The sequence below is a fragment of the Oncorhynchus keta genome, chromosome 34, assembly GCF_023373465.1.
Source record: "Oncorhynchus keta strain PuntledgeMale-10-30-2019 chromosome 34, Oket_V2, whole genome shotgun sequence".
NCBI classification, from domain to species: Eukaryota; Metazoa; Chordata; class Actinopteri; order Salmoniformes; family Salmonidae; genus Oncorhynchus; species Oncorhynchus keta.
In genome coordinates this window covers 27377936-27403863 of record NC_068454.1, presented here as the reverse complement: position 1 = coordinate 27403863, position 25928 = coordinate 27377936, and the positions used below count along the sequence as shown (strand labels likewise).

Here is a 25928-nt window from a genome sequence, read left to right as displayed (position 1 = left end):
TTGTCTCTGATTGGGAACCATATTTAGGTAGCCTGTTTTGTCATTGTGGGTGATTGTCTATGTTATGTTGCTTGTATGCACAGTGGTTCCTGTGTCAGTGCCACACAGGACTGTTTTGTTATTTTGTATTCTTTTGTGTTCACTTTATACTATTAAAACATGGACATTTCCACGCTGCGTTTTGGTCCAATCCCTGTTACTCCTCTTCAGACGAAGAGGAAATCAGCCGTTACTCTCTCTCTCTCCTCTCTCCTATCTTCTCTCTCTCCCGCGCTCTTTCTCTCTCTCTTTATCCATTTATCCTTTCTGGATCTAACTTGTTTCCAGAGTTTGTGTTATATTTCATGATGTATTGGGCTCCTTCCTGTTTAATTAGATAGTGGGAGTTCTAACTATTGATATTACTTTTTCAACACGGATTTGAATCAATGGTTTTCATGTTATTCACACCTGAGCTATCTTCAGAGTGGAAAAACACTCTGGGGTTGCATTCCAAATGGCACCCTATCCCCTATATAGTTATGTCTTTAACCAAAGCCCTATCAAAGGTAGTGTGCTACATAGGGAATAGGGTGCCATTTGTCACCCATTAAGTCTGTGTAGTGTTTAACAGTTTTTGTGTTTACAGCTACATACCAGTTACTTGATCATGTGCTTGCTTGGAGAGCATAGGGCTGCCAGTGACAAAAACAATCTTTAAGGACTGTTATTTAGCTGGAAACCACAATCTGCTAACTGTGTTTCCATGAGCACCCAGCACTAATATGTGTGTTTGTGTGTGTGCGCACACGTACTTGTGTGTGTTTCATCTACAGGCTTGCACCAACTTCAACGACAGCGGGGCGTGTGTGACCCAGTGCCCCCAGCCCCATGTATACAACCCCACCACCTTCCAGCTGGAAAGCAACCCCAGAGCCAAGTACACCTACGGAGCCTTCTGCGTCAAGAAGTGCCCACGTAAAGAATGACACACACACAACAACATACAGTACACATGCTTTTGTGAAATAACGGGACATAAAACATGTGTTTTACCAGTGGAAGCAAAATAGCCCCATAACATCAATAATCCCAACATATTTTGATGATATTTGCAACACCACTGGTGTGGCCAAAGAGCTTTTTTTTTCATGTCATCTGACCAAAGTACCAGTTCCAATCCAAGTGCCAATGCCTTTTAGCAAACTCCAGGCATTTACATTTCATTGTTGTCTGATTACCACATTTTGCCATTAACGAACATACAATTATGTATTTTCTATTAGCAATTATCTATTTTAAATACATTTTCTTGGTCTTTGAGACATTAAATATGCAGAGTACATTTGGGGGAGTTACTGATTTCAATACATGTAAAAAAATAAAATAAAAATAGGAAAACTCAAAAAATGGAGTTATGACTTGTTGGATGATATGAAAATAGTTATCTTTGGCCATGCACACCAATGCATGTCCAGAAAAGAATCCCATACCTACAGTAAAATATGGTGGTGGATCTTTGATGTTATGGGGCTGTTTTGCTTCCACTGGTCCTGGGGCCCTTGTTAAGGTCAACAGCGTCATGAACTTAACCCAGAACCAGGACATTTTTGACAAAAACACGGTTGCCTCTGCCAGGTGGCTGAAACTTGTCCACAAGACAATAACTCCAAGCTCACATCACAATCCACAAAGAAATGGTTAATAGGCCACAACATCAACATTTTGCAATGACCATCTCAGTGTTTGGACTTGAAACCCATTGAAAGCCTGTGGTTTGAATTGAAGAGGGCAGTCCATAAGTACAGAGGGAGGATATCAAGGATCTGGAAGGATTCTGTATGGAGAAATGGTCTAAGATCCTTTCCAACTCATAAAACATTTAGAAAAAGGCTCAGTGCTGTTATCCTCACAATGTGAGGTATTGATCAGTATTGAAAACTGGGGTGTCAATCATTTTGACCCCTACCTTTTTGAGAAAGAAATGTTTTACTTAACAAACAAAATGTCTTTCTCTGAGCAATTGTATAGTGTTTTTGTTGCATACAATATAGCTCAGTATTTGAATTGTTTATTTTCTACAGTAATTTTTGCTTTATCAAGGGTGTCAATAATTTTGGATCCCACTGTACATACCAAATACCCTGAAGATAAACTGCTCTGTCATATTCTGAACATATAACACACACCGACATACAAACACTCTCCTTGCCATAAACACTTAACCGCCACAGATCAGAGTGACACCATTCAAACAGCCTTGAAACATCATCATTAGCTGAGCAGAGCTGGCTGCTCATGAACTACCAAGGGCCTAAGGATATTGATTAATTTCTCAACCCTCCTGTTTTTAAGTCTGAACTTTTTTTCCCAGAAGAACACAGAAAGAAACTTCATTGGTCATCTCTACTTAGCACCCTCTTCACATCTCCCCTTCATCCTCCCTTCCCTTTAAAGAAGCCATTTCCTACATTGATTTAAATAACCTGTCCTCTCTCTCCGCTCGGTGCTGATTTAAATAGCCAGGATGAGTGGGTGTTTTGAACAGATTTCAAGACACTGTTGGGAGTTATTTTGGCTCACATGCCAGATACAACCCTACAAAGACAAAGAGGATGGGGTTCTGGGAGGGCAGGGTAGCAGGCAGGGATGGGAGGGAGGGAGAGGGGAATGGGTGCAGAGTGAGGGAGAAGAAAAGTACATAATTAACACGTTATTTTTTAGCAATGGAGTCTTTTTGTGGTCTTTTGAAGTGGGGCGTGTCCCCGGTACTCTGCAAGGCACTGCGCTAGGCGCTCTGATCTGTAACTCTGGCTTTCCACTTGGAGCTCTGCTAGCCTTTCTACCCTATTCCCTAATGCACTACTGTAGACCAGGCCACTATACCATGTTATTCTGGAGATGGCCTGCCACAAGGACCCATGCAATTTAGGTGTCCATCTCTAAACCTGAGGCTGCGAGCAAAGCAATCATTTGATGTGTCTGTGTGTCCCTAAACTCTCCCTTCCTCAGTTCAGACTATCAGATATCATGCCAGCCAAAGCAGTAGAGCAAATACGGTCTCACCTGGAGACAACAATAAGACAAGATAAAGAGGACAAGGAACATCTTTAATCAGATGATTCATCTTCAGTAGAACAGCAGCAGTGGAAAGGTTTCACTACTGTTCACTGCCTTCAAGTCTCACAAGCATAAAGTAGACATTCATTTACAGTATAGCTCCATGGCAGTCAGTCATACAGTTGTACTTGTCCCTTCATATATCAATACCTGAGTGTGAGAGTCTGTTATCATGCAAGTGATCCGACACATGCCGTGGTTAACTCTGTGTCTGCTGTTCCAGATAACTTTGTGGTGGACCACAGCTCCTGTGTGAGGGCTTGTCCCAGCAACAAGATGGAAGTAGAAAATGACCGCATCAAGATGTGCATCGCCTGCACTGATATCTGTCCAAAAGGTACCCTAATCCTGCACTGTCCTGGGCCTTATCCCACTGCCATTCACATCCAGTATATTCATCTGGTTGATTAGATGTATTTGGGGTTGTGCTGTGGTTGTGGTTGTGGTTGTGCTGTGGTTGTGGTTGTGCTGTGGTTGTGTTTGTGCTGTGGTTGTGGTTGTGCTGTGGTTGTGGTTGTGGTTGTGGTTGTGGTTGTGCTGTGGTTGTGTTTGTGCTGGGGTTGTGCTGTGGTTGTGGTTGTGCTGTGGTTGTGTTTGTGTTGTGGTTGTGCTGTGGTTGTGGTTGTGGTTGTGCTGTGGTTGTGGTTGTGCTGTGGTTGTGGTTGTGCTGTGGTTGTGGTTGTGCTGTGGTTGTGGTTGTGCTGTGGTTGTGGTTGTGCTGTAGTTGTGGTGGTGTATGACAATGGCTTACCCACAGCTCCAACCTCTACAACCTCTGTGTGTCTTTTGTGACTGTCTGTTCCATGTGAGTGTACTGGATGAAGTGGTTGGAATGAAGTAGAACACCTGTTTCCCTTGAACATCTGTGGACATTTTGAGCACGTCATCTTTTCTCCTTCTTCATCTTCATCTCCTTGTCTGTTTTAGCCTGTGATGGTATAGGTACAGCCAGTCTGCAGTCAGCCCAGACTGTGGACTCCAGCAACATAGACAAGTTCACCAACTGTACCAAGATCAATGGAAACCTGGTCTTCCTCATCACTGGCATTAAAGGGTGAGAGCAGAACACACACACACATTCACCAACATACACACACAAACCAAGTACGCCATACTGTATATACAAACATTGGCTGTAGAATGGCCTTACGGAAGAGCTCAGTGACTTTCAAAGGGACTTTCAACCTTTCCAACAAAACAGTTTGTCACATTTCTGCCCTGCTAGAGCTGCCCCGGTCAACTGTAAGTGCTGTTATTGTGAAGTGGAAACATCTAGGAGCAACTATGGCTCAGCCGTGAAATGGCAGGCTACACAAGATCACAAAATGGGACCGCCAAGTGCTGAAGCACGTAGTGCGTAAAATAGTTTGTCCTTAGTTGCAATACTCACTACCAGATTCCAAACTGTTCTGGAAGCAACGTCAGCACAAGAACTGTTTGTCGGGAGCTTCATGAAATTGGTTTCCATGGCCGAGCAGCCGCACCCAAGCCTAATATCACCATGCACAATGCCAAGTGTCGGCTGGAGTGGTGTAAACCTCACCACCATTAGACTCTGGAGCAGTGGAAACAAGTTCTCTGGAGTGATGAATCATGCTTTACCATCTGACAGTCTGGCGGACTAATGTGGGTTTGGTGGATGCCAGGACAACCCAATGAATAGTGCCTGTAAAACTGTTTTGGTGGAGGAGGAATAATGGTCTGGGGTTGCTTTTCATGATTCGGGCTAGGCCTTTTAGTTCCAGTGAAGGAAAATCTTAACACTACAGCATACAATGACATTCTAGAAGATTCTGTGCTTACATCTTTGTGCGAACAGTTTGGGGAAGGCCCTTTCCTGTTTCAGCATGACAAAGCCCGGTCCATACAGAAATGTTTTGTCGATATTGGTGTGGAAGAACTTGACTGCCCTGTACAGAGCCCTGACTTCAACCTTACACCTTTGTGATGAATTGGAACTCTGACTGTGAGCCAGGCCTAATCACGCAACATCTGTCCCCTCAGCAATGTTACAACATCTAGTAGAAAGCTTTCCCAGAAGAGTGGAGGCTGTTATAACAGGGAAGGGGGGACCAAATCCATAATGATGCCAATGATTTTAGAATGAGAAGTTCGACGAGCAGGTGTCCACATACTTTTGGTAATGTAGTGTACCTTCTGTTTCTAAAAACACAACTCCCCCTCGAATCTGTGTTTTCTGTAATGACACAAAGCCAAGGCCCTTGCAAAGCGATGGAAACAGCTACTTCTACAGTGCCATCAGAAAGTATTCACAATTCTTAACTTTGTACACATTTTGTTGTGTTACAGCCTAAATTAAAAATGTATTCAATTGAGATGGTGTTTCACTGGCCTAAACACAATAACCCATAATGTCAAAGTGGAATTGTGTTTTTAGAACTTTTTACAATTTAATTAAAAATTAAAATCTGAAATGTATTGAGTTAATAAGTATTCAACCCCTTGGTTATGGCAAGCCTGTAACGGTTTTCTTCCTGGGAAGGAGAGGAGGACCAAAATGCAGCGTGTTTATTGTTAAGCATCTTTAATAAAGACGAAAACACTATACAAATACAAAATAAGAAAACGTGGCAAAACTGAAACAGTCCTAACTGGTGCAGAGAACACAGAGACAGGAAACAATCACCCACAAGATGCCTAAAGAATATGGCTGCCTGAATATGGTTCCCAATCAGAGACAATGATAAACACCTGCCTCTGATTGAGAACCACTCAAGGCAACCATAGATTTACCTAGAACACTCAACTGAACACAACCCCATAGACTACAAAAACCCCTAGACAAAACAAGACACATAAATCAGCCATGTCACACCCTGGCCTAACCAACATAATAAAGAAAACACAGAATACTAAGGCCAGGGTGTGACAAGCCTAAATAAGTTAAAGCTAAACAAGTCACATAATACGTTTCATGGACTCACTCTTTGTGTAATTGAGTGTTTAACATGATTTTTGAATGACTACCTGATTTGTGTAGCACACACACACTTATCTGTAAGGTCGAGCAGTGAATTTCAAATACGAATACAACCACAAAGACCTGGGAGGTTTTCCAATGCATAGCAAAGGTGGGGACATATTGATATATGGGTAAAAAACATGGAATATCTCTTTGAGCATGGTGAAGTTATTAATCACACTTTGGATGGTGTATGAATACACCCAGTCACTACAAATATACAGGGATCCTTCCGAACTCAGTTGCCGGAGAGGAAGGAAACCGCTCAGAGATTTCACCATGATGCCGAAGAAAACTGAGAATGGATCAACAACATTGTAGTTACTCCACAATACTAACCTAAATGACAGAGTGAAAAGAAGGAAGCCTGTACAGAATAAAAAATACTCTAAAACATGCATCCTATTTGCAGTAGGGGACTAAAGTAAAATTGCAATAAAAATTGCAAAGAACTTCATGTCCTGAATACAAAGTGTTATGTTTAGGGAAAATCCAACAACACATCACTGAGTACCACTCTTCATATTTGATGGCTGTATCATGTTATGGGTATGCTGTATCATGTTATGTGTATGCTGTATCATGTTATGGGTATGCTGTATCATGTTATGGGTATGCTGTATCATGTTATGGGTATGCTGTATCATGTTATGGGTATGCTGTATCATGTTATGGGTATGCTGTATCATGTTATGGGTATGCTGTATCATGTTATGGGTATTCTGTATCATGTTATGGGTATGCTGCATCTTGTTATGGGTATGCTGTATCATGTTATGGGTATGCTGTATCATGTTATGGGTATGCTGTATCATGTTATGGGTATGCTGTATCATGTTATGGGTATTCTGTATCATGTTATGGGTATGCTGCATCTTGTTATGGGTATGCTGTATCATGTTATGGGTATGCTGTATCATGTTATGGGTATGCTGTATCATGTTATGGGTATGCTGTATCATGTTATGGGTATGCTGTATCATGTTATGGGTATGCTGTATCATGTTATGGGTATTCTGTATCATGTTATGGGTATGCTGCATCTTGTTATGGGTATGCTGTATCATGTTATGGGTATGCTGTATCATGTTATGGGTATGCTGTATCATGTTATGGGTATGCTGCATCTTGTTATGGGTATGCTGTATCATGTTATGGGTATTCTGTATCATGTTATGGGTATGCTGCATCTTGTTATGGGTATTCTGTATCATGTTATGGGTATGCTGTATCATGTTATGGGTATGCTGCATCTTGTTATGGGTATTCTGTATCATGTTATGGGTATGCTGTATCATGTTATGGGTATGCTGTATCATGTTATGGGTATGCTGCATCTTGTTATGGGTATTCTGTATCATGTTATGGGTATGCTGTATCATGTTATGGGTATGCTGTATCATGTTATGGGTATGCTGCATCTTGTTATGGGTATGCTGTATCATGTTATGGGTATGCTGTATCATGTTATGGGTATGCTGCATCTTGTTATGGGTATTCTGTATCATGTTATGGGTATGCTGTATCATGTTATGGGTATGCTGCATCTTGTTATGGGTATTCTGTATCATGTTATCTGGAGTTTTTGTTTTGGATAAAAATACACGGAAGCACAGGCACAATCCTAGAGGAGGACAATAGTTACACTGGAGATTCTTACCAGGACGACAGTGAATGTTGGCCAAGTTTCAGTTTTGACTTAAATCAGTTTGAAATTCTATGGCAAGACCTGAAAATGTCTGTCTAGCAATGATCAACAACCAACTTGACAGAGCTTGAAGAATTTAAAAAAAGAATGTGCTAATCCAGGTGTTCAACGCTTTTAGAGACCCAGAAAGTAATTCCTGTCAAAGGTGATTCTAACATGGGGTGTGAATACTTATGTAAATGAGATATTCTGTATTTTGTTTTCAATACATTTGCAAACATTTCTAAAAACATGTTTTCATTTAGTCCTTATGGGGTTTAGCACTTTGTTATATTGTGTGGGGAAAAAATCAATTTAATCCATTTTGAGTTCAGGCTGTAACAAAAGATGTGGAAAAAGTCAAGGGGTATGAATACTTTCTGAAGGCACCATAGGTCTCAGAGTGGGTGATGTCAACGATGGACGTTACTAGGCAGGGTAGCCTAGTGGTTAGAACGTTGGACTAGTTAACCGTAAGGTTGCAAGTTCAAACCCTCGAGCTGACAAGGTACAAATCTGTCGTTCTGCCACTGAACAGGCAGTTAACCCACTGTTCCTAGGCCGTCATTGAAAATAAGAATTTGTTCTTAACTGACTTGCTTGGTTAAATAAAGGTGAAATAACATTTAAATAAAACTGGCGCACATATAGCTATCCAGCTAGACATTCCACATTGGCTATATAAACACCAGTGTTTGTGGTCAGTTCCATTTCAATTCACTCAATTCAGGAAATAAACTGAAAGCTTTTTTGCCAAAATTGACTGAATTGACATGGAACTGACCCCAACCCTGCTAACCAGGTAAATTGAGAGACTCCCTCAGGTACTTAGTAATAACAGCACATATAATGGCTTCGGTGCCTAAGAGTAAACAGTACCTTACTGGTATAGCACAGTGCACAGAGTGTTATGTCCTTATTATGGGGGTCAGCATGTTCAATATTATTCCATCTGCAATCCAGGCTCATGTCAACCATTTTAGCAGGCTGTTGCTAGTTGTGTACAGTATACACAGTGGAAGAGTGGGTGTACCACAGTACAGTGACTGCAGTGCCTGAGACCATGAAACTCCTCTAGCTATTCCTCTAAACAGAGACAGAGGAGCACTGAGGAGCACAGTGGAGCACTGAGGAGCACAGTGGAGCACAGTGGAGCACTGAGGAGCACAGTGGAGCACAGTGGAGTACTGAGGAGCACAGAGGAGCACAGTGGAGTACTGAGGAGCCCAGTGGAGTACTGAGGAGCACAGTGGAGTACTGAGGAGCACAGTGGAGTACTGAGGAGCACAGTGGAGTACTGAGGAGCACAGTGGAGTACTGAGGAGCACAGTGGAGCACAGTGGAGTACTGAGGAGCACAGTGGAGCTCCCTGCAATACAGAATAAACACTTGTTATGTGTGTGACGTGACAGCTTTATGTTTATATTTGTCTCTCTTTAACTCTGTTTGTCTCTCTTTCTCTCACTCTCTTTCTTTCTCTCTCCCTTTCCACTGTCTCTCCATCTCCCATCCTGCTTCCTTTCTCTCTTCATCTCTCTCTTTCTGGCTCTCTCCTGCTCTCTCTCCTCTCTCCTGCTCTCTCTCCTCTCTCCTGCTCTCTCTCCTCTCTTCCTCTCTCTCTCCTCTCTCCTGCTCTCTCTCCTCTCTCCTGCTCTCTCTCCTCGCTCCTGCTCTCTCTCCTCTCTCCTGCTCTCTCTCCTCTCTTCCTCTCTCTCTCCTCTCTCCTGCTCTCTCTCCTCTCTCCTGCTCTCTCTCCTCTCTCCTGCTCTCTCTCCTCGCTCCTGCTCTCTCTCCTCTCTCCCTCTCTCTCTCCTCTCTTCCTCTCTCTTTCTTTCTTTCTTTCTTTCTTTCTTTCTTTCTTTCTTTTTTTCTCTCTCTCTCTCTCTCTCTCTCTCTCTCTCTCTCTCTCTCACCCCCCCCTCTCACCCCCCCTCTCACAGGGATGTGTACCACAACATTGAGGCTCTGGATCCAGAGAAACTGAATGTGTTTCGGACTGTTAGGGAGATTACAGGTGAGAAATATAAAATACAAATTGAACACGTATTTTACCTTTATTTCTACAGGTAAGTCAATTGATAAGAACAAAGATCCAATGAAAATTTCCGATACCATTCTTCTCTTCTCATGCTTGGTTGAATATACACTGAGTATACAAAACATTAGGATCTCCTTCCTAATATGGAGTTGCACCCCCTTCCCCCTTTGCCCTCAGAACAGACTCAATTCGTTGGGGCATGGACTCCACAAGGTGTTAAACGCGTTCTACAGGTATGCTGGCCCATGTTGACTCCAATGCATCCCACAGTTGTAACAAGTTGGCTGGATGTCCTTTGGGTGGTGGACCATTCTTGATACACACAGGAAACTGTTGAGTGTGAAAAACCCAGCCCGTTCAAAGGCACTTAAATATTTTGTCTTGCCCATTCACCCTCTGAATGGCACACATGCACAATCCATGTCTCAATTGTCTCAGGGTATAAACATCCTTCTTTAACCTGTCTCCTCTCCTTCATCACTGATTGATGTGGATTTAACAAGTGACATCAATAAGGGATCATAGCTTTCACCTGGTCAGTTCATGTCATGGAAAAAGCAGGTGTTCTTAATGTTTTGTATACTCAGTGTACATATCATGTAGGCCTACTGGTCAGCCCCTATCCAAGCATCTTTAAATGATTCTTTATCATTTGGTTTTCCCCTCATCAAATTTGCATGGTGTCCCTTCTCTTACACTTTCACTCAGTACAGAGGGGGCTTGTGTGTGTTTGCTGGTGCCCACCAGAGACCGTAGACCAAAGACAGACAGGCTGAATGAGTATGATGAATACAAGATGAGATGAGGGTCTCCCTATCTCTTCCATCTCTTCCCTCTCCCATGGGGACCTACAACTCCCAGTTTCAAATTGTCACAGTTTCCCAGCTCTACGTGTGTGTGTCTGTGTGTGCGTGCATTTGTGAGTGTGTGGGTGTATGTGTGTGTATAAATTCATGTATAGTGAATCCCCTTTCCCCTATCCACCTCAACCTGATCTCATTCTTTCACTTCGGAATTTGCCTTAATTGGATGAACTTTGATTTTTGACCAATTAATCACACGTGGTTAAAACAGAAACAACTCAAAGGGTTAAGTTCGCTATTCATTCTGAGTGGTTAAGTTTAGGGCAATGGTTTGGGTAAGGTTTAAAACAAAATAATTAAAAACAATGCACTGTTTCCACTAAATATCATCAAGTACTCTCCCTCCTTGATAGAGAATTGTGATCTGACATGGTCAGTGGTCTAAGCAGCGTGCGCTGGCTCTGAGCCTCTTGCGTTCCAGTGCTGTGCCATTGTTTTGTTTGTTTGTTTTTGGTAAGCGCCGACGAAGTTATACAGTGCCTTGCGAAAGTATTCGGCCCCCTTGAACTTTGCGACCTTTTGCCACATTTCAGGCTTCAAACATAAAGATATAAAACTGTATTTTTTTGTGAAGAATCAACAACAAGTGGGACACAATCATGAAGTGGAACGACATTTATTGGATATTTCAAACTTTTTTAACAAATCAAAAACTGAAAAATTGGGCGTGCAAAATTATTCAGCCCCCTTAAGTTAATACTTTGTAGCGCCACCTTTTGCTGCGATTACAGCTGTAAGTCGCTTGGGGTATGTCTCTATCAGTTTTGCACATTGAGAGACTGAAATTTTTTCCCATTCCTCCTTGCAAAACAGCTTGAGCTCAGTGAGGTTGGATGGAGAGCATTTGTGAACAGCAGTTTTCAGTTCTTTCCACAGATTCTCGATTGGATTCAGGTCTGGACTTTGACTTGGCCATTCTAACACCTGGATATGTTTATTTTTGAACCATTCCATTGTAGATTTTGCTTTATGTTTTGGATCATTGTCTTGTTGGAAGACAAATCTCCGTCCCAGTCTCAGGTCTTTTGCAGACTCCATCAGGTTTTCTTCCAGAATGGTCCTGTATTTGGCTCCATCCATCTTCCCATCAATTTTAACCATATTCCCTGTCCCTGCTGAAGAAAAGCAGGCCCAAACCATGATGCTGCCACCACCATGTTTGACAGTGGGGATGATGAGTTCAGGGTGATGAGCTGTGTTGCTTTTATGCCAAACATAACGTTTTGCATTGTTGCCAAAAAGTTCAATTTTGGTTTCATCTGACCAGAGCACCTTCTTCCACATGTTTGGTGTGTCTCCCAGGTGGCTTGTGGCAAACTTTAAACAACACTTTTTATGGATATCTTTAAGAAATGGCTTTCTTCTTGCCACTCTTCCATAAAGGCCAGATTTGTGCAATATAGGACTGATTGTTGTCCTATGGACAGAGTCTCCCACCTCAGCTGTAGATCTCTGCAGTTCATCCAGAGTGATCATGGGCCTCTTGGCTGCATCTCTGATCAGTCTTCTCCTTGTATGAGCTGAATGTTTAGAGGGACGGCCAGGTCTTGGTAGATTTGCAGTGATCTGATACTCCTTCCATTTCAATATTATCGCTTGCACAGTGCTCCTTGGGATGTTTAAAGCTTGGGAAATCTTTTTGTATCCAAATCCGGCTTAAAACTTCTTCACAACAGTATCTCGGACCTGCCTGGTGTGTTCCTTGTTCTTCATGATGCTCTCTGCGCTTATAACAGACCTCTGAGACTATCACAGTGCAGGTGCATTTATACCGAGACTTGATTACACACAGGTGGATTGTATTTATCATCATTAGTCATTTAGGTCAACATTGGATCATTCAGAGATCCTCACTGAACTTCTGGAGAGAGTTTGCTGCACTGAAAGTAAAGGGGCTGAATAATTTTGCACGCCCAATTTTTCAGTTTTTGATTTGTTAAAAAAGTTTGAAATATCCAATAAATGTCGTTCCACTTCATGATTGTGTCCCACTTGCTGTTGATTATTCACAAAAAAATACAGTTTTATATCTTTATGTTTGAAGCCTGAAATGTGGCAAAGTCCAAGGGGGCCGAATACTTTCGCAAGGCACTGTATATCAACGTCCTCTGTACCTTTTCAAATGTACGGAATCAACGTCTCTTTCCTCCGCTACAGTGTCACCCACCCCCTTATCCCTTCATTCCTGTGACAGGGGGCGAGCTGGTACAGCCAATGTGTGCCTCCCTTTTTCTTTAAGTAGTGCACTATATAGGGAATAGACTGCCATTTGGGAAGCAAAAGGTGAGACAGGAGCTGCCTTTACTCTGTAGCCCCGTGGTCATGCATGACACCCCGTGTCACCCGTCACCTCTAAGAGCTGTCAGTGCTGTGACTTCTCCACCGAGCCATCAACCCCGTCACACGCACGCACGCGCGCACACACACACACACACACACACACACACACACGCACACGCAAAACACAGGCATCGATGCACACAGACACACACAGACACACACACACACACACACACACACACACACACACACACACACACACACACACACACACACACACACACACACACACGCACACGCACACGCACACGCACACACACAGGCATCGATGCACAGAGTCACACACACACAAGCATCGATGCACACACAAACATGTCACCCCTTCTGGTCTGACGTAGGAGTTACGATCTCTGAATGCTATAGCTCTCAGATGGACAGTCAGTCTAGGAGGTATTCTTCCAAAACATAGCCCTTGTTTTTTTCTACCTCTAAGAGGTCAGGGCAGGCCTATCTATAGAGTACGGTCAGTCTGCCATCCACTGAAGCAATTCAGAATAAGTGAGGTTCCCAGTACATGGATTTGACTGTAATCATCGATGCTTTCTATCTCTTAACCTTTGGTCTGTTGCATGTGGCCCTCCTCTCTGTGAGGCAATCCTGGGTAATTTGCTTTTCGCATGGATGCGCCAGTAACGTGACTCTCAGTGAAACTAAATCCCCACTCTACTCTTCTCTAGCGGTTCTTGCCTGCTTCTAGCCTGCTCCTGACTCTATCCTTTCACCAGACATTTACTGCCCACAGCCCACAGAGAGAGAGACAAAGAGAGAGGGGGTCGTGGGGAGATAGAGAGATGAGTGTGGTGAGGGAGATGGAAGGAGAGAGAAGAATGAGAAATAGAGGATAATAAACTGAGGAGAGATGGATTAAGGAGGACAACACATACAGTGAGACCTGAACTCCCTATAGACTACAGTCAAGCTGGATGCAGGAGCCCATTGGGGCCTGTTGTACCCTGTCTTACCTATTGATTAATGGCTAATGCTGCTGTTAGCCTAATGCTGTTAGCACAGGGAGGCAGGAAGGTACTCATCAGGCCCTCGTTAGTACCATTAGGAAGATGAAGCGATGAAGCACCCTCCACCTCTCCTCTCTTCCCACCTCTCTTCTCCATCTCCCCTCTCAGAAAAAACTAACAGCCACTTAAGGAGAGACCATTGGAGAGGTGTAGAGATGAGAAGGAGGAGGAAGAAGAAGAGGAGGGGGTAATAGTGGTGGAAAGTAATACACCGTAAAGGGAATAGGTTGTCATTGGGATGTAACTCTATCAGTTAAAGGCCCTGAACTTCAGATCACAATGCTGCTTCAGCTACTGTGACGTCAGAGGAAAGCAAGTTGTGATGCATTTATTAATTTACGTTTGATTCGGGATCATCTTATACACTGTAAAACCAAGTGTTTACGATCTGAACACAAAACGAAACACTTTTCTTTAACACTTTTTTAAACACGTCAAGGCATTTAGAATGTCAATGAAAATGTGTCACAGTGTTTAGATTGTAAACACCAGATCATGTTTATTCACTTTGACACTTTTTAAACACGTGAACATGTTTATTCATTTCAGTTTTAAACACTATACACTGGTGGTGGTGTTTTAACACTGTAGGGTGTAAAGCCATATCTGCATATTTCCCAGCATGCCTTTCGAGTGAATGTGAGAGATACCCACCAATGACTGTGTTGGTTAGTGACAGAGACATGGTTGTTGCATTCAGTAACTTATATTACTGAAGCCTTCACCAAGTGACTGTGTAAGTGAGTGTGTTTCAGTTAAAAGTAAATCCTTTCGACCACATATTATACAATGCGTAAGGCCTTTAGTTAGTTATTGTGGTCTTAAAATCATGCCTCATGGGCCACATCAGACTGCAAGTCAGAATGATGTGATTAGTAATTCCTATTGGAATCTAGCCAGAGGGAGGATATCCAACAATCGAAATATTTATCATCCACAAACTGCACTCAAAATGATTGCTATAGTGAAGGACTTAACAAACAAAAGTACCTAAACCATCTCATTAACGGATGCAATAAATCCAACCCCTTACAGATTTGATTAGATTAGAATGTTTTTGTCATTTATCTTTGTATAGCATAAGATCAATTAATCAACCAATGAGGAAACATAGATATTAAAACAACATATTCCAAAAATCTGATAATGAGGCCCCTCCCATGTCTTTTTCACTCTGAGAGAGTTAACGGAAATTAACTCATCACAGTCGAGTGAAATAAATGTCCTGTTCAATTGTGCTGAAATGTAGGTAAGGTGATAGACATTCCTTACACTGATCTGAATAAAAGGCATTGAAGGTCAACACTAGTGTTTCAAATCTGAATATAAATCTGATATAGGTGTTCTCCTGGTTGGAAACTGACTTGACAAAGCTGACTATCATGTTTAATCTTGCATTCTAAACGCCTGTGTTTAATGTTTGAGTTTTAAACACTGACGTGTATGTTATAAACGTGTCACATGTTTAATGGTTTTACAGTGTATTCGGTAAGTTGGACGTATAGCAATTCTACATAACTGTAGTCTCATCTGGCACTCTGATAAAACACTGAGCTAGATGGCTGCTGGCTGTGTCTAAGATGGCAACCTATTCCGTAGATAGTGTACTACTTTTGACCAGAGCATTTTGGGCCCTGATTAGGGTTGCAAAGCTACCAGTAATTTACCAGAGTTACTGGAATCTTCAGTAATTTTGTCATTAACAGTTAATATGTAGCAATCTATGGTATCTTTATGGTAATTTATACTTCAATAACTTTTAATAATAATATAATAGGATGACACTGCAGCGGATAGCAGCTGTCTTATGGGCTTCTGTGTGTTTTTTTACGCTGATCTTAACTTTTTTGTACATAATGTCTCCTCCATCATTTCCTATGACCGAGAACAGCTTCTGTACATCAGAACAGTCAACACTAACCTCGATTTGGAAGATGTAAACTTCAGTGAGTCGGGCATATGTTTCGAGATTCATCCAATAACATTGAGGAGTTTACCACATCAGTCACCAGCTTCATTAATAAGTGCAGCAGTGATATTGTCCCCACAGTGACCTTACGTATATACCGTGAGGGAAAAAAGTATTTGATCCCCTGCTGATTTTGTATGTTTGCCCACTGACAAAGAAATGATCAGTCTATCATTGTAGTGGAAGGTTTATTTGAACAGTGAGAGACAGAATAACAACAACAAAATCCAGAAAAAGTCATCTCAAAAATGTAATAAAATGATTAGCATTTTAATGAGGGAAATAAGTATTTGAACCCTCTGCAAAACATGACTTGATGGCAAAACCCTTGTTGGCAATCACAGAGGTCAGACGGTTCTTGTAGTTGGCCACCAGGTTTACACACTTCTCAGGAGGGATTTTGTCCCACTCCTCTTTGCAGATCTTCTCCAAGTCATTAAGGTTTCGAGGCGGACGTTTGGAACCTTCAGCTTCCTCCACAGATTTTCTATGGGATTAAGGTCTGGAGACTGGCTAGGCCACTCCAGGACTTAATGTGCTTCTTCTTGAGCCACTCCTTTGTTGCCTTGGCCGTGTGTTTTGGGTCATTGTCCTGCTGGAATACCCATCCATGACCCATTTTCAATGCCCTGGCTGAGGGAAGGAGGTTCTCACTCAAGATTTGACGGTGCATGGCCCCGTCCATCGTCCCTTTGATGTGGTGAAGTTGTCTTGTCCCCTTAGCAGAAAAACACCCCCAAAGCACAATGTTTCCACCTCCATGTTTGACGGTAGGGATGGTGTTCTTGGGGTCAAAGGCAGCATTCCTCCTCCTCCAAACACGGCGAGTTGAGTTGATGCCAAAGAGCTCCATTTTGGTCTCATCTGACCACAACACTTTCACCCAGTTGTCGTCTGAATCATTCAGATGTTCATTGGCAAACTTCAGATGGGCATGTATATGTGTTTTCTTGAGCAGGGGGACCTTGCGGGCGCTGCAGGATTTCAGTCCTTCACGCCGTAGTGTGTTACCAATTGTTTTCTTGGTGACTATGGTCCCAGCTGCCTTGAGATCATTGACAAGATCATCCCGTGTAGTTCTGAGCTGATTCCTTACCGTTCTCATGATCATTGCAACTGCATGAGGTGAGATCTTGCATGGAGCCCAGGCCGAGGGAGATTGACAGTTCTTTTGTGTTTCTTCCATTTGTGAATAATTGCACCAACTGTTGTCACATTCTCACCAAGCTGCTTGGCTATGGTCTTGTAGCCCATTCCAGCCTTGTGTTTGTCTACAATCTTGTCCCTGACATTCTTGGAGAGCTCTTTGGTCTTGGCCATGGTGGAGAGTTTGGAATCTGATTGATTGATTGCTTCTGTGGACAGGTGTCTTTTATACAGGAAACAAACTGAGATTAGGAGCACTCCCTTTAAGAGTGTGTTCCTAATCTCAGCTCGTTACCTGTATAAAAGACACCTGGGAGCCAGAAATCTTTCTGATTGAGATAACATAAAGTTGATCAGAAATACAGTGTAGACATTTTTAATGTTGTAAATGACTATTGTATGTAACGGCGTTCTTCGTTTGTCGAAAGAGAGTCGGACCGAAATGCAGCGTAGTGGTTACTCATGACTTTAATAGAAGAAGTGACACATGAAATAACGAATACAAAATACAAAACAACAAACGGAACGAGAAACCTAATTACAGCCTATCTGGTGAAACTACACAGAGACAGGAACAATCACCCACGAAATACACAGCGAAACCCAGGCTACCTAAATACGGTTCCCAATCAGAGACAACGAGAATCACCTGACTCTGATTGAGAACCGCCTCAGGCAGCCAAGCCTATACAACACCCCTAATCAGCCGCGATCCCAAAAATACAAAAACCCCAATACGAAATACAACAACATAAACCCATGTCACACCCTGGCCTAACCAAATAATATAACGAAAACACAAAATACAATGACCAAGGCGTGACATTGTAGCTGAAAATTATTTTTAATTAAATATCTACATAGGTGTACAGAGGCCCATTATCGCAACCATCACTCAGAACTTTCTTCTGAAACTCATCAGTCTATTATTGTTCAGAGAAATGAAGGCTATGAAGGCTATGTACCATGCGAGAAATGACCAAGAAACTGAAGATCTCGTTCAATGCTTCTCCCTTCACAGAACAGCGCAAACTGTCTCTAACCAGAATAGAAAGACGAGTGGGAGGCCCCGGTGCACAACTGAGCAAGAGGACAAGTACATTAGTGTCTAGTTTGAGAAACAGAAGTCCTCAACTGGCAGCTTCATTAAATAGTACCCGCAAAACACGTCTCAACATCTGTTTATTTGTCATGTGCGCCGAATACAACAGGTGTAGTAGACCTTACAGTGAAATGCTTATTTATAGGCTCTAACCAATAGTACAAAAAAGGTATTAGGTGAACAATAGGTAAGTAAAGAAATAAAAACAACAGTAGAAAGACAGTGAAAAACAGTAGCGAGGCTATTTACAGTAGAAAGGCTACATACAGTAACGAGGCTATAAATGTAGCGAGGCTACATACAGACACCGTTTAGTCAGGCTGATTGAGGTAGTATGTACATGTAGATATGGTTAAAGTGACTATGCATATATGATGAACAGAGAGTAGCAGTAGGGTAAAGAGGGGTTGGTGGGTGGCGGGACACAATGTAGATAGCCCGGTTAGCCAATGTGCGGGAGCACTGGTTGGTTCGGGCCAATTGAGGTAGTATGTACATATGTACATGAATGTATAGTTAAAGTGACTCTGCATATATGATAAACAGAGATTTTATATATATCCTTTGCGTCAGACTTGTCAGAGTCATTAAAGGAAAAAAAGGATTCTGCTAGTCCGTGGTGAGTAATCGCAGTCCTGATGTCTAGAAGTTATTTTCGGTCGTAAGAGATGGTAGCGGAAACTTCATGTACAAAATAAGTACAAAAATAAGTTACAAACAACGCAAAAAAAACACAATCGGCTGGGGTCAAGGTAAACGTCTGCCTTCTTCTCCGGCTCCATCTTATTTGACATGTGAAGGGGCCACAAAGAGAGACAGAGATCTAAAGTACTGCGCTATACAGTGAATAGGGTGCCATTTCAGATGTAGGAGAGGAACAGGAGAGGAACAGGAGAGGAACAGGAGGGGAACAGGAGAGGAACAGGAGAGGAACAGGAGAGGAACAGGAGAGGGACAGGAGAGGAACGGGAGAGGGACGGGGGAGGAATGGGAGAGGAACGGGAGAGGGACGGGAGAGGGACGGGAGAGGAACGGGAGAGGGACGGGAGAGGGACGGGAGAGGGACGGGAGAGGGACGGGAGAGGAACGGGAGGGGAACGGGAGGGGAACGGGAGAGGGACGGGAGAGGAACATAAGAGGGACAGGAGAGGAACAGGAGAGGAACATGAGAGGGACAGGAGAGGAACAGGAGAGGGACAGGAGAGGAACGGGAGAGGGACGGGAGAGGAACGGAAGAGGGACGGGAGAGGGACGGGAGAGGGACGGGAGGGGAACGGGAGAGGGACGGGAGAGGGACGGGAGAGGGACGGGAGAGGAACAGGAGATATGCCTGTAGAATGATTAAGGCAGACTTGAAGGTAATCTTTCTCTTGTAAACAACTTAGAAACAACGTTATTTTAGAAACTCATCTCACATCATCAGACTGGGAGATGCATTCATCAGGGATGCGAACACATGCTGATATGAGCCACATACATTTAATTAGTTAGACAACATTCTTCCTCTCACATCCCTTTCCAAGGTAATGAATTTGATTAAAGCCAATCAAAATATCCGTTTTAAAACTATTATGAAATGTATCCTTGGAAATATGCGTCGGTCTGGAGTTTTCAATGTTAAAGTAATTGTGTGTTTTGCGTTATCCTTGGTCTTTGTATAACTTTTCAGCCCCTCTCCTCTCTTCCTTATGTGTTCATTATTTTTGTCCTCAACTGGCTAGAACGGGATTGCTCCCCTCAACTGTAAATATTTCAGTTCTTTCCATCCATTATTAAATGTTCTAAATGATCCATGGTCATCCACTCAGCTATTCATTCAACCTGCTAAATGATTTATTGCCCAGAGGCAGATATAGGAAATGCAATAATATTTGTATATCAGATATCTTCTTGGTCATGTATACCTGACATGTTTCACTCATGACTGGGAGGTATTGGGGAGGTCTTTATTGTAAATAAAGATCTTGTGTTTTCAAGAACATACCTGGTTAAATAAAGACAATAAATAGGTATCACAATGCCTAGCCCACTAGCAACATGTGTGGCTCACTATGTTACATTCATTAAAGCCTCATGTTACCTTGGTTTTCCTGTGTGTGTTAGGATCTGCTGTGTATCTGGTAATACATCACCGATATTAGCAGTGATGTTATTGGCTGTGTTCCTGTAGAAATGGTATGTGATTGGTTGTGTCCCTGTAGGTTTCCTGAACATCCAGTCGTGGCCAGAGAACATGACAGACCTGAGTGTCTTCTCCAATCTGGCAACCATAGGAGGTAGAGCACTGTACAGGTAAGAACCTACATGACAGTACTACAGTACATTATTACAGTACATTACTATGCTACATTATTATAGTACATTACAGCACTACATTACTACTACATCATTCCATCAATTTGGTCCCTAAAAAACATTTGATTTCATCTTATTTTAACATGTTCAACTTCATAAAAACAGTTTTCCAATCTCAAGATGTTAAATATAAATGACTCTAGTAAGTGCTTATTAAGTGCCAAATAAAGTAACTCTGTTCACCGTAACAGGGTTGATGATTTCATCTTAAGTCAGCTATACATTTCCATGACACAGGGGGAATGGAAGCTTGTTGTGTGTAACAGGAAAGGGCAATTGAATGCAGGCATAAAATATTGAATTGTTCAAACATTTCTAACCTGTTAATCTATGGGTAACAGGATTGACATGTTATACTCGACCTGCTCAGTTTTCCACACCGGAAAATGGCCAAGAAGAGTAGAACCAGCTCACCTGCTTTTACACTAGGATTTCACTATTAGATGTTCAATGTTTCTTTTGAAAAAAAATATTTAAAAGGAATAGTTTCACCATATTAAAACAAGAGTTCAGTTCACATAACAGGGTTGAACTTAAATGAGGGACAGATGTAAATGAATCACTAATTACATTAAATAAATAATAATCTCTAGCTCTTAATAATAATAATAAATAGCAACATAATAACTAGGGCTTTTCAATGATGGTGAAAACTTAGAGAAATGTTGGGGTAAAGTGGGTTCAAATCTGCCTAGAAGTCACTGCACGGAGGGACATGTCAAAATGCTGAATTTTGGCACTTTAGCAGGTCTTTATTTTTTATTCCGATTTATTGAATTCTCCATATGGTCTGTAGTAAAGGGCACTTCATTTATTATAACAGGCTTTTAAAACTCAATAGTGTTGAACAATTTCTACTTAAAATATCAAAGGAACGCAAAAGGCGCTCATTTTATAGAATGACCCGAGGTGTGGAACCACATAATAAAATATAACACTGTTTATGTTGTATATGTATGCCTGGAAATCAGAGATGTGAATAATGAAGAGCAGTGGTCCAAGCATGGAGCCCTGGGGAACAGCACTGACATCTACTCTACATTACATCACTAGTGTACCATAATTTGTGGTGTGTTAACAATGTAGCACTATTCCTCGGGAGCTAGTGATTTACCATTATTAGCTTGTGTACAGGCAGTTTGTCATCTAAGAATGGTTATAATAAATAATAAATAAACATAAATAATTGTTCCTTTGTGACCTCAGCAGAATACCATAGATATCCAACTCTGCTAATTTGATAGATGGAATGTTGTCGCAATTGGTCATTTACCATGTCAAAGCTTCCCCAGTTGAATCAGTGCTGGTCAATGCACAGACACACACATAAACACACAAACACACACAGACGAATTTGGCGGAAGTCTGGTTCATCCTTGGGAGGAATATCCAAATGCCTGAAGGTACCACGTTCATATGTACAAAAAATAGTACGCAAGTATAAACACCATGGGACCACGCAGCCGTCATACCGCTCAGGAAAAAGACGCATTCTCTCTCCTAGAGATGAACACACTTTGGTGCAAAAAGTGCAGATCAATCCCAGAACAACAGCAAAGGACCTTGTGAAGATGCTGGAGGAAACAGGTAAAAAAGTATCTATATCCACAGTAAAACGAGTCCTGTATCGACATAACCTGAAAGGCCGCTCAGCAAGGAAGAAGTCGCTGCTCCAATACCGCCATAAATTAAGCCAGACTACGGTTTGCAACTGCACATGGGGACAAAGATTGTACTTTTGGAGAAATGTCCTCTCGTCTGAATAAACAAAAATATAACTGTTTTGACCATAACGACCATCGTTATGTTTGGAGGAAAAAGGGGGAGGCTTGCAAGCCGAAGAACATCATCCCAACCGTGAAGCACAGGGTTGGCAGCATCCTGTTGTGGGGATGCTTTGCTGCAGAAGGGACTGATGCACTTCACAAAATAGATGGCATCATGAGGTAGGCAAATTATGTGGATATATTGAAGCAACATCTCAAGACATCAGTCAGGAAGTTAAAGCTTGGTCGCAAATGGGTCTTCCAAATGGACAATGACCCCAAGCATACTTCCAAAGTTATGGCAGAATGGCTTAAGGACAACAAAGTCAGCATATTGGAGTGGCCATCACAAAGCCCTGACCTCAATCCTATAGAAAATGTGTCGGTAGAACTGAAAAAGCGTGTGCGAGCAAGGAGGCCTACAAACCTGACTCAGTTACACCAGCTCTGTCAGGAGGAATGGGCCAAAATTCACCCAACTTATTGTGGGAAGCTTGTGGAAGGCTGCCCGAAACATTTGACCGGATACTACGGTATGACAACAAATGTATTTCCACTGCTCTAATAATGTAGGTAACCAGTTCATAATACTGTCGCAATACCTTGGGGGATGGTAGTATATGGCCAATATACCACAGCTAAGGGCTATATCCAGGCATTTCTCGTTGCGTTGTGCCTAAGAACAGTCCTTAGCCGTGGTATATTGGCCATATACCACATCCCCTCAGGCCTTAATGCTTAACCATCCGCTCAAGAAAAAAATTGTTCCGCGGCTGAATCAAGTTGATGATCCCTGCACTACACTATCATCACACCAAGAGCAGCAGTCTAGTGGAGAGCCTGCAGATCCATCACAGCAGTCTAAGATTCACTGTGGGTTGAGAACCATTCGGGTAGATGATGATTTGCTTTAGCTACATTAACAGTTACTCCTGCTTTTCAAGATAATACTGCAATTACCCTCATTATATGCTAATAGAGCTTCGATTAGACATATCAGCACATGTTTGCAAGCAGAGAGGAGGGTGTGGATGACATGTTGACAAGTTCATGTAAATACACAAACACATAAACACACACCCCTCCACACACAGAGTTATTAAACATCTGTCTTCTCCCAGTCTCTAGTCTCCCTTGTGTCCTAGCACTGTCAGTGTAGCTCAGTTCGTAGTGTATAGGGTCATCCACTGAGAGCAGCACGGCCGTTGTACAGACATATCAGTGTGGATGACGGATCACCACCTCAAGCTGAACCTCGGCAAGATGGAGCTGCTCTTCCTCCCGGGGAAGGACTGCCCGTTCCATGATCTCGCCATCACGGTTGACAACTTCATTGTGTCCTCCTCCCAGAGCGCTAAGAACCTTGGCGTGATCCTGGACAACACCCTGTCGTTCTCAACTAACATCAAGGCGGTGGCCCGTTCCTGTAGGTTCATGCTCTACAACATCCGCAGAGTACGACCCTGCCTCACACAGGAAGCGGCGCAGGTCCTAATCCAGGCACTTGTCATCTCCCGTCTGGATTACTGCAACTCGCTGTTGGCTGGGCTCCCTGCCTGTGCCATTAAACCCCTACAACTCATCCAGAACGCCGCAGCCCGTCTGGTGTTCAACCTTCCCAAGTTCTCTCACGTCACCCCGCTCCTCCGCTCTCTCCACTGGCTTCCAGTTGAAGCTCGCATCCGCTACAAGACCATGGTGCTTGCCTACGGAGCTGTGAGGGGAACGGCACCTCAGTACCTCCAGGCTCTGATCAGGCCCTACACCCAAACAAGGGCACTGCGTTCATCCACCTCTGGCCTGCTCGCCTCCCTACCACTGAGGAAGTACAGTTCCCGCTCAGCCCAGTCAAAACTGTTCGCTGCTCTGGCCCCCCAATGGTGGAACAAACTCCCTCACGACGCCAGGACAGCGGAGTCAATCACCACCTTCCGGAGACACCTGAAACCCCACCTCTTTAAGGAATACCTAGGATAGGATAAGTAATCCTTCTCACCCCCCTAAAAGATTTAGATGCACTATTATAAAGTGGCTGTTCCACTGGATATCATAAGGTGAATGCACCAATTTGTAAGTCGCTCTGGATAAGAGCGTCTGCTAAATGACTTAAATGTAATGTAAATGTACAAATGACTACCTGCCAACCAACCCATACCTGGAAGACATTCTATCTGATGGCCCTGACATTACACAACCCTGTCTGTCCACACACAGCCAGAGGGAGGGAGGGAGGGAGGGAGGGAGGGAGGGAGGGAGGGAGGGAGGGAGGGAGGGGAGTGAGGGAGGGAGGGAGGAGGGAGGGAGGGAGAGATGGAGGGAATGGGAGAGAAGGGGAAGAGAGAGAAAGAGAGTGAGAGAGAAGGAGAAAGGGAGGAGGAGTTGAAGAGCAGACCCAGACTCGACTTGTGTTCCTCAGTGGCCTATCACTGGAGAGCTGTGTTCTTGTTAGCCAGAGTGCCTCTGTGCACTCCATACTACCTTTCTCCATGGATCTATCTGGCACAAAACTCTTGCTTTCAGAGAGAGAGAGAGAGAGACAAACAGAGACAGACAGAGACAGACAGACAGACAGACAGACAGACAGACAGACAGACAGACAGACAGACAGACAGACAGACAGACAGACAGACAGACAGACAGACAGAGAGAGAGAGAGGAACATGCTGTACACATTACAGGGATTAAAGACACTGACAAAGATCACTGTTTTGCATTAAGTGATGTTAATACATCTAAGAGCTTTGCAACAAGCTCTCACAGTCTCATTGCAAACATCACATTTTGAAGTTCCTCCAAACATCACATTTCGAAGTTAAGAGTTAAGTTAAGGAACTCATTCCAAATGGTTAGGTAAGGGTTAAGGCTTAGGATAGGGTTAAAAACAATTGTTTAGCAACTTGTTCCAAATGGTTAGGTAAGGGTTAAGGCTTAGGATAGGGGTTAAAATAAAAAATGATGTTCACGACGGGGATCCACACCTTCATCTCCAGAGTCATGGGATTGCACCCCTCCACCACCCGCGTCCACAGCTTCCTAGCAAAACCCAAGCCTACTTAGGTAATAGTGCTCACTGTTTCCCCTATTGGCTGATTTTGAATGCATTTCCCAAAGTCCTCAGGACATGGATAGACATCCAATTTCCATGTCAGTCTTGAGCGGTCTTGCTGAGCTTTGCAAGACTTTAGAGAGCAGTGTGAGTTGGCTTGCTAAACATGCTCGTTACAGGAATAATATTAACTGACCTTTATCTTATGCTCTCTTCGTCTCTACCCTATTCTGTCTGCTTCTGCCTTTTTCTTTCTCCCCCCTCTCTCTCTCCTCTCTCTCTCTCCTCCCCCTCTCTCTCCTCTCTCTTTCTCTCCTCTCTCTCTCTCTTTCACTCTGTCTCTCTCTCTCTTTCACTCTGTCTCTCTCTCTCCTCTCTCTCTCTCCTCTCGCTCTCTTTCTCTCTCTCTCTCTCTCTCCACTCTCTCTCTCTCTCTCTCTCTCTCTCTCTCTCTCCCCTCTCGCTCTCGCTCTCTTTCTCTCTCTCTCTCTCTCTCTCCTCTCTCTTTCTCTCCTCTC

At 43.0% G+C, this 25928-nt stretch overlaps 1 protein-coding gene across 2 annotated transcripts in view; it reads left to right on the top strand.

Moving 5' to 3' along the window:
• LOC118366646 (receptor tyrosine-protein kinase erbB-4-like) overlaps positions 1-25928 on the top strand; it is a 545013-nt gene that overhangs the window by 396135 nt on the left and 122950 nt on the right. For both annotated transcript variants that reach the window (XM_052493562.1, XM_052493560.1), the window contains exons 7-11: positions 816-957; positions 3323-3436; positions 4027-4153; positions 9710-9783; positions 20445-20535. In XM_052493562.1, coding sequence (XP_052349522.1) covers positions 816-957; positions 3323-3436; positions 4027-4153; positions 9710-9783; positions 20445-20535 — 548 coding nt within the window. The remainder of the gene's footprint in view (positions 1-815; positions 958-3322; positions 3437-4026; positions 4154-9709; positions 9784-20444; positions 20536-25928) is intronic.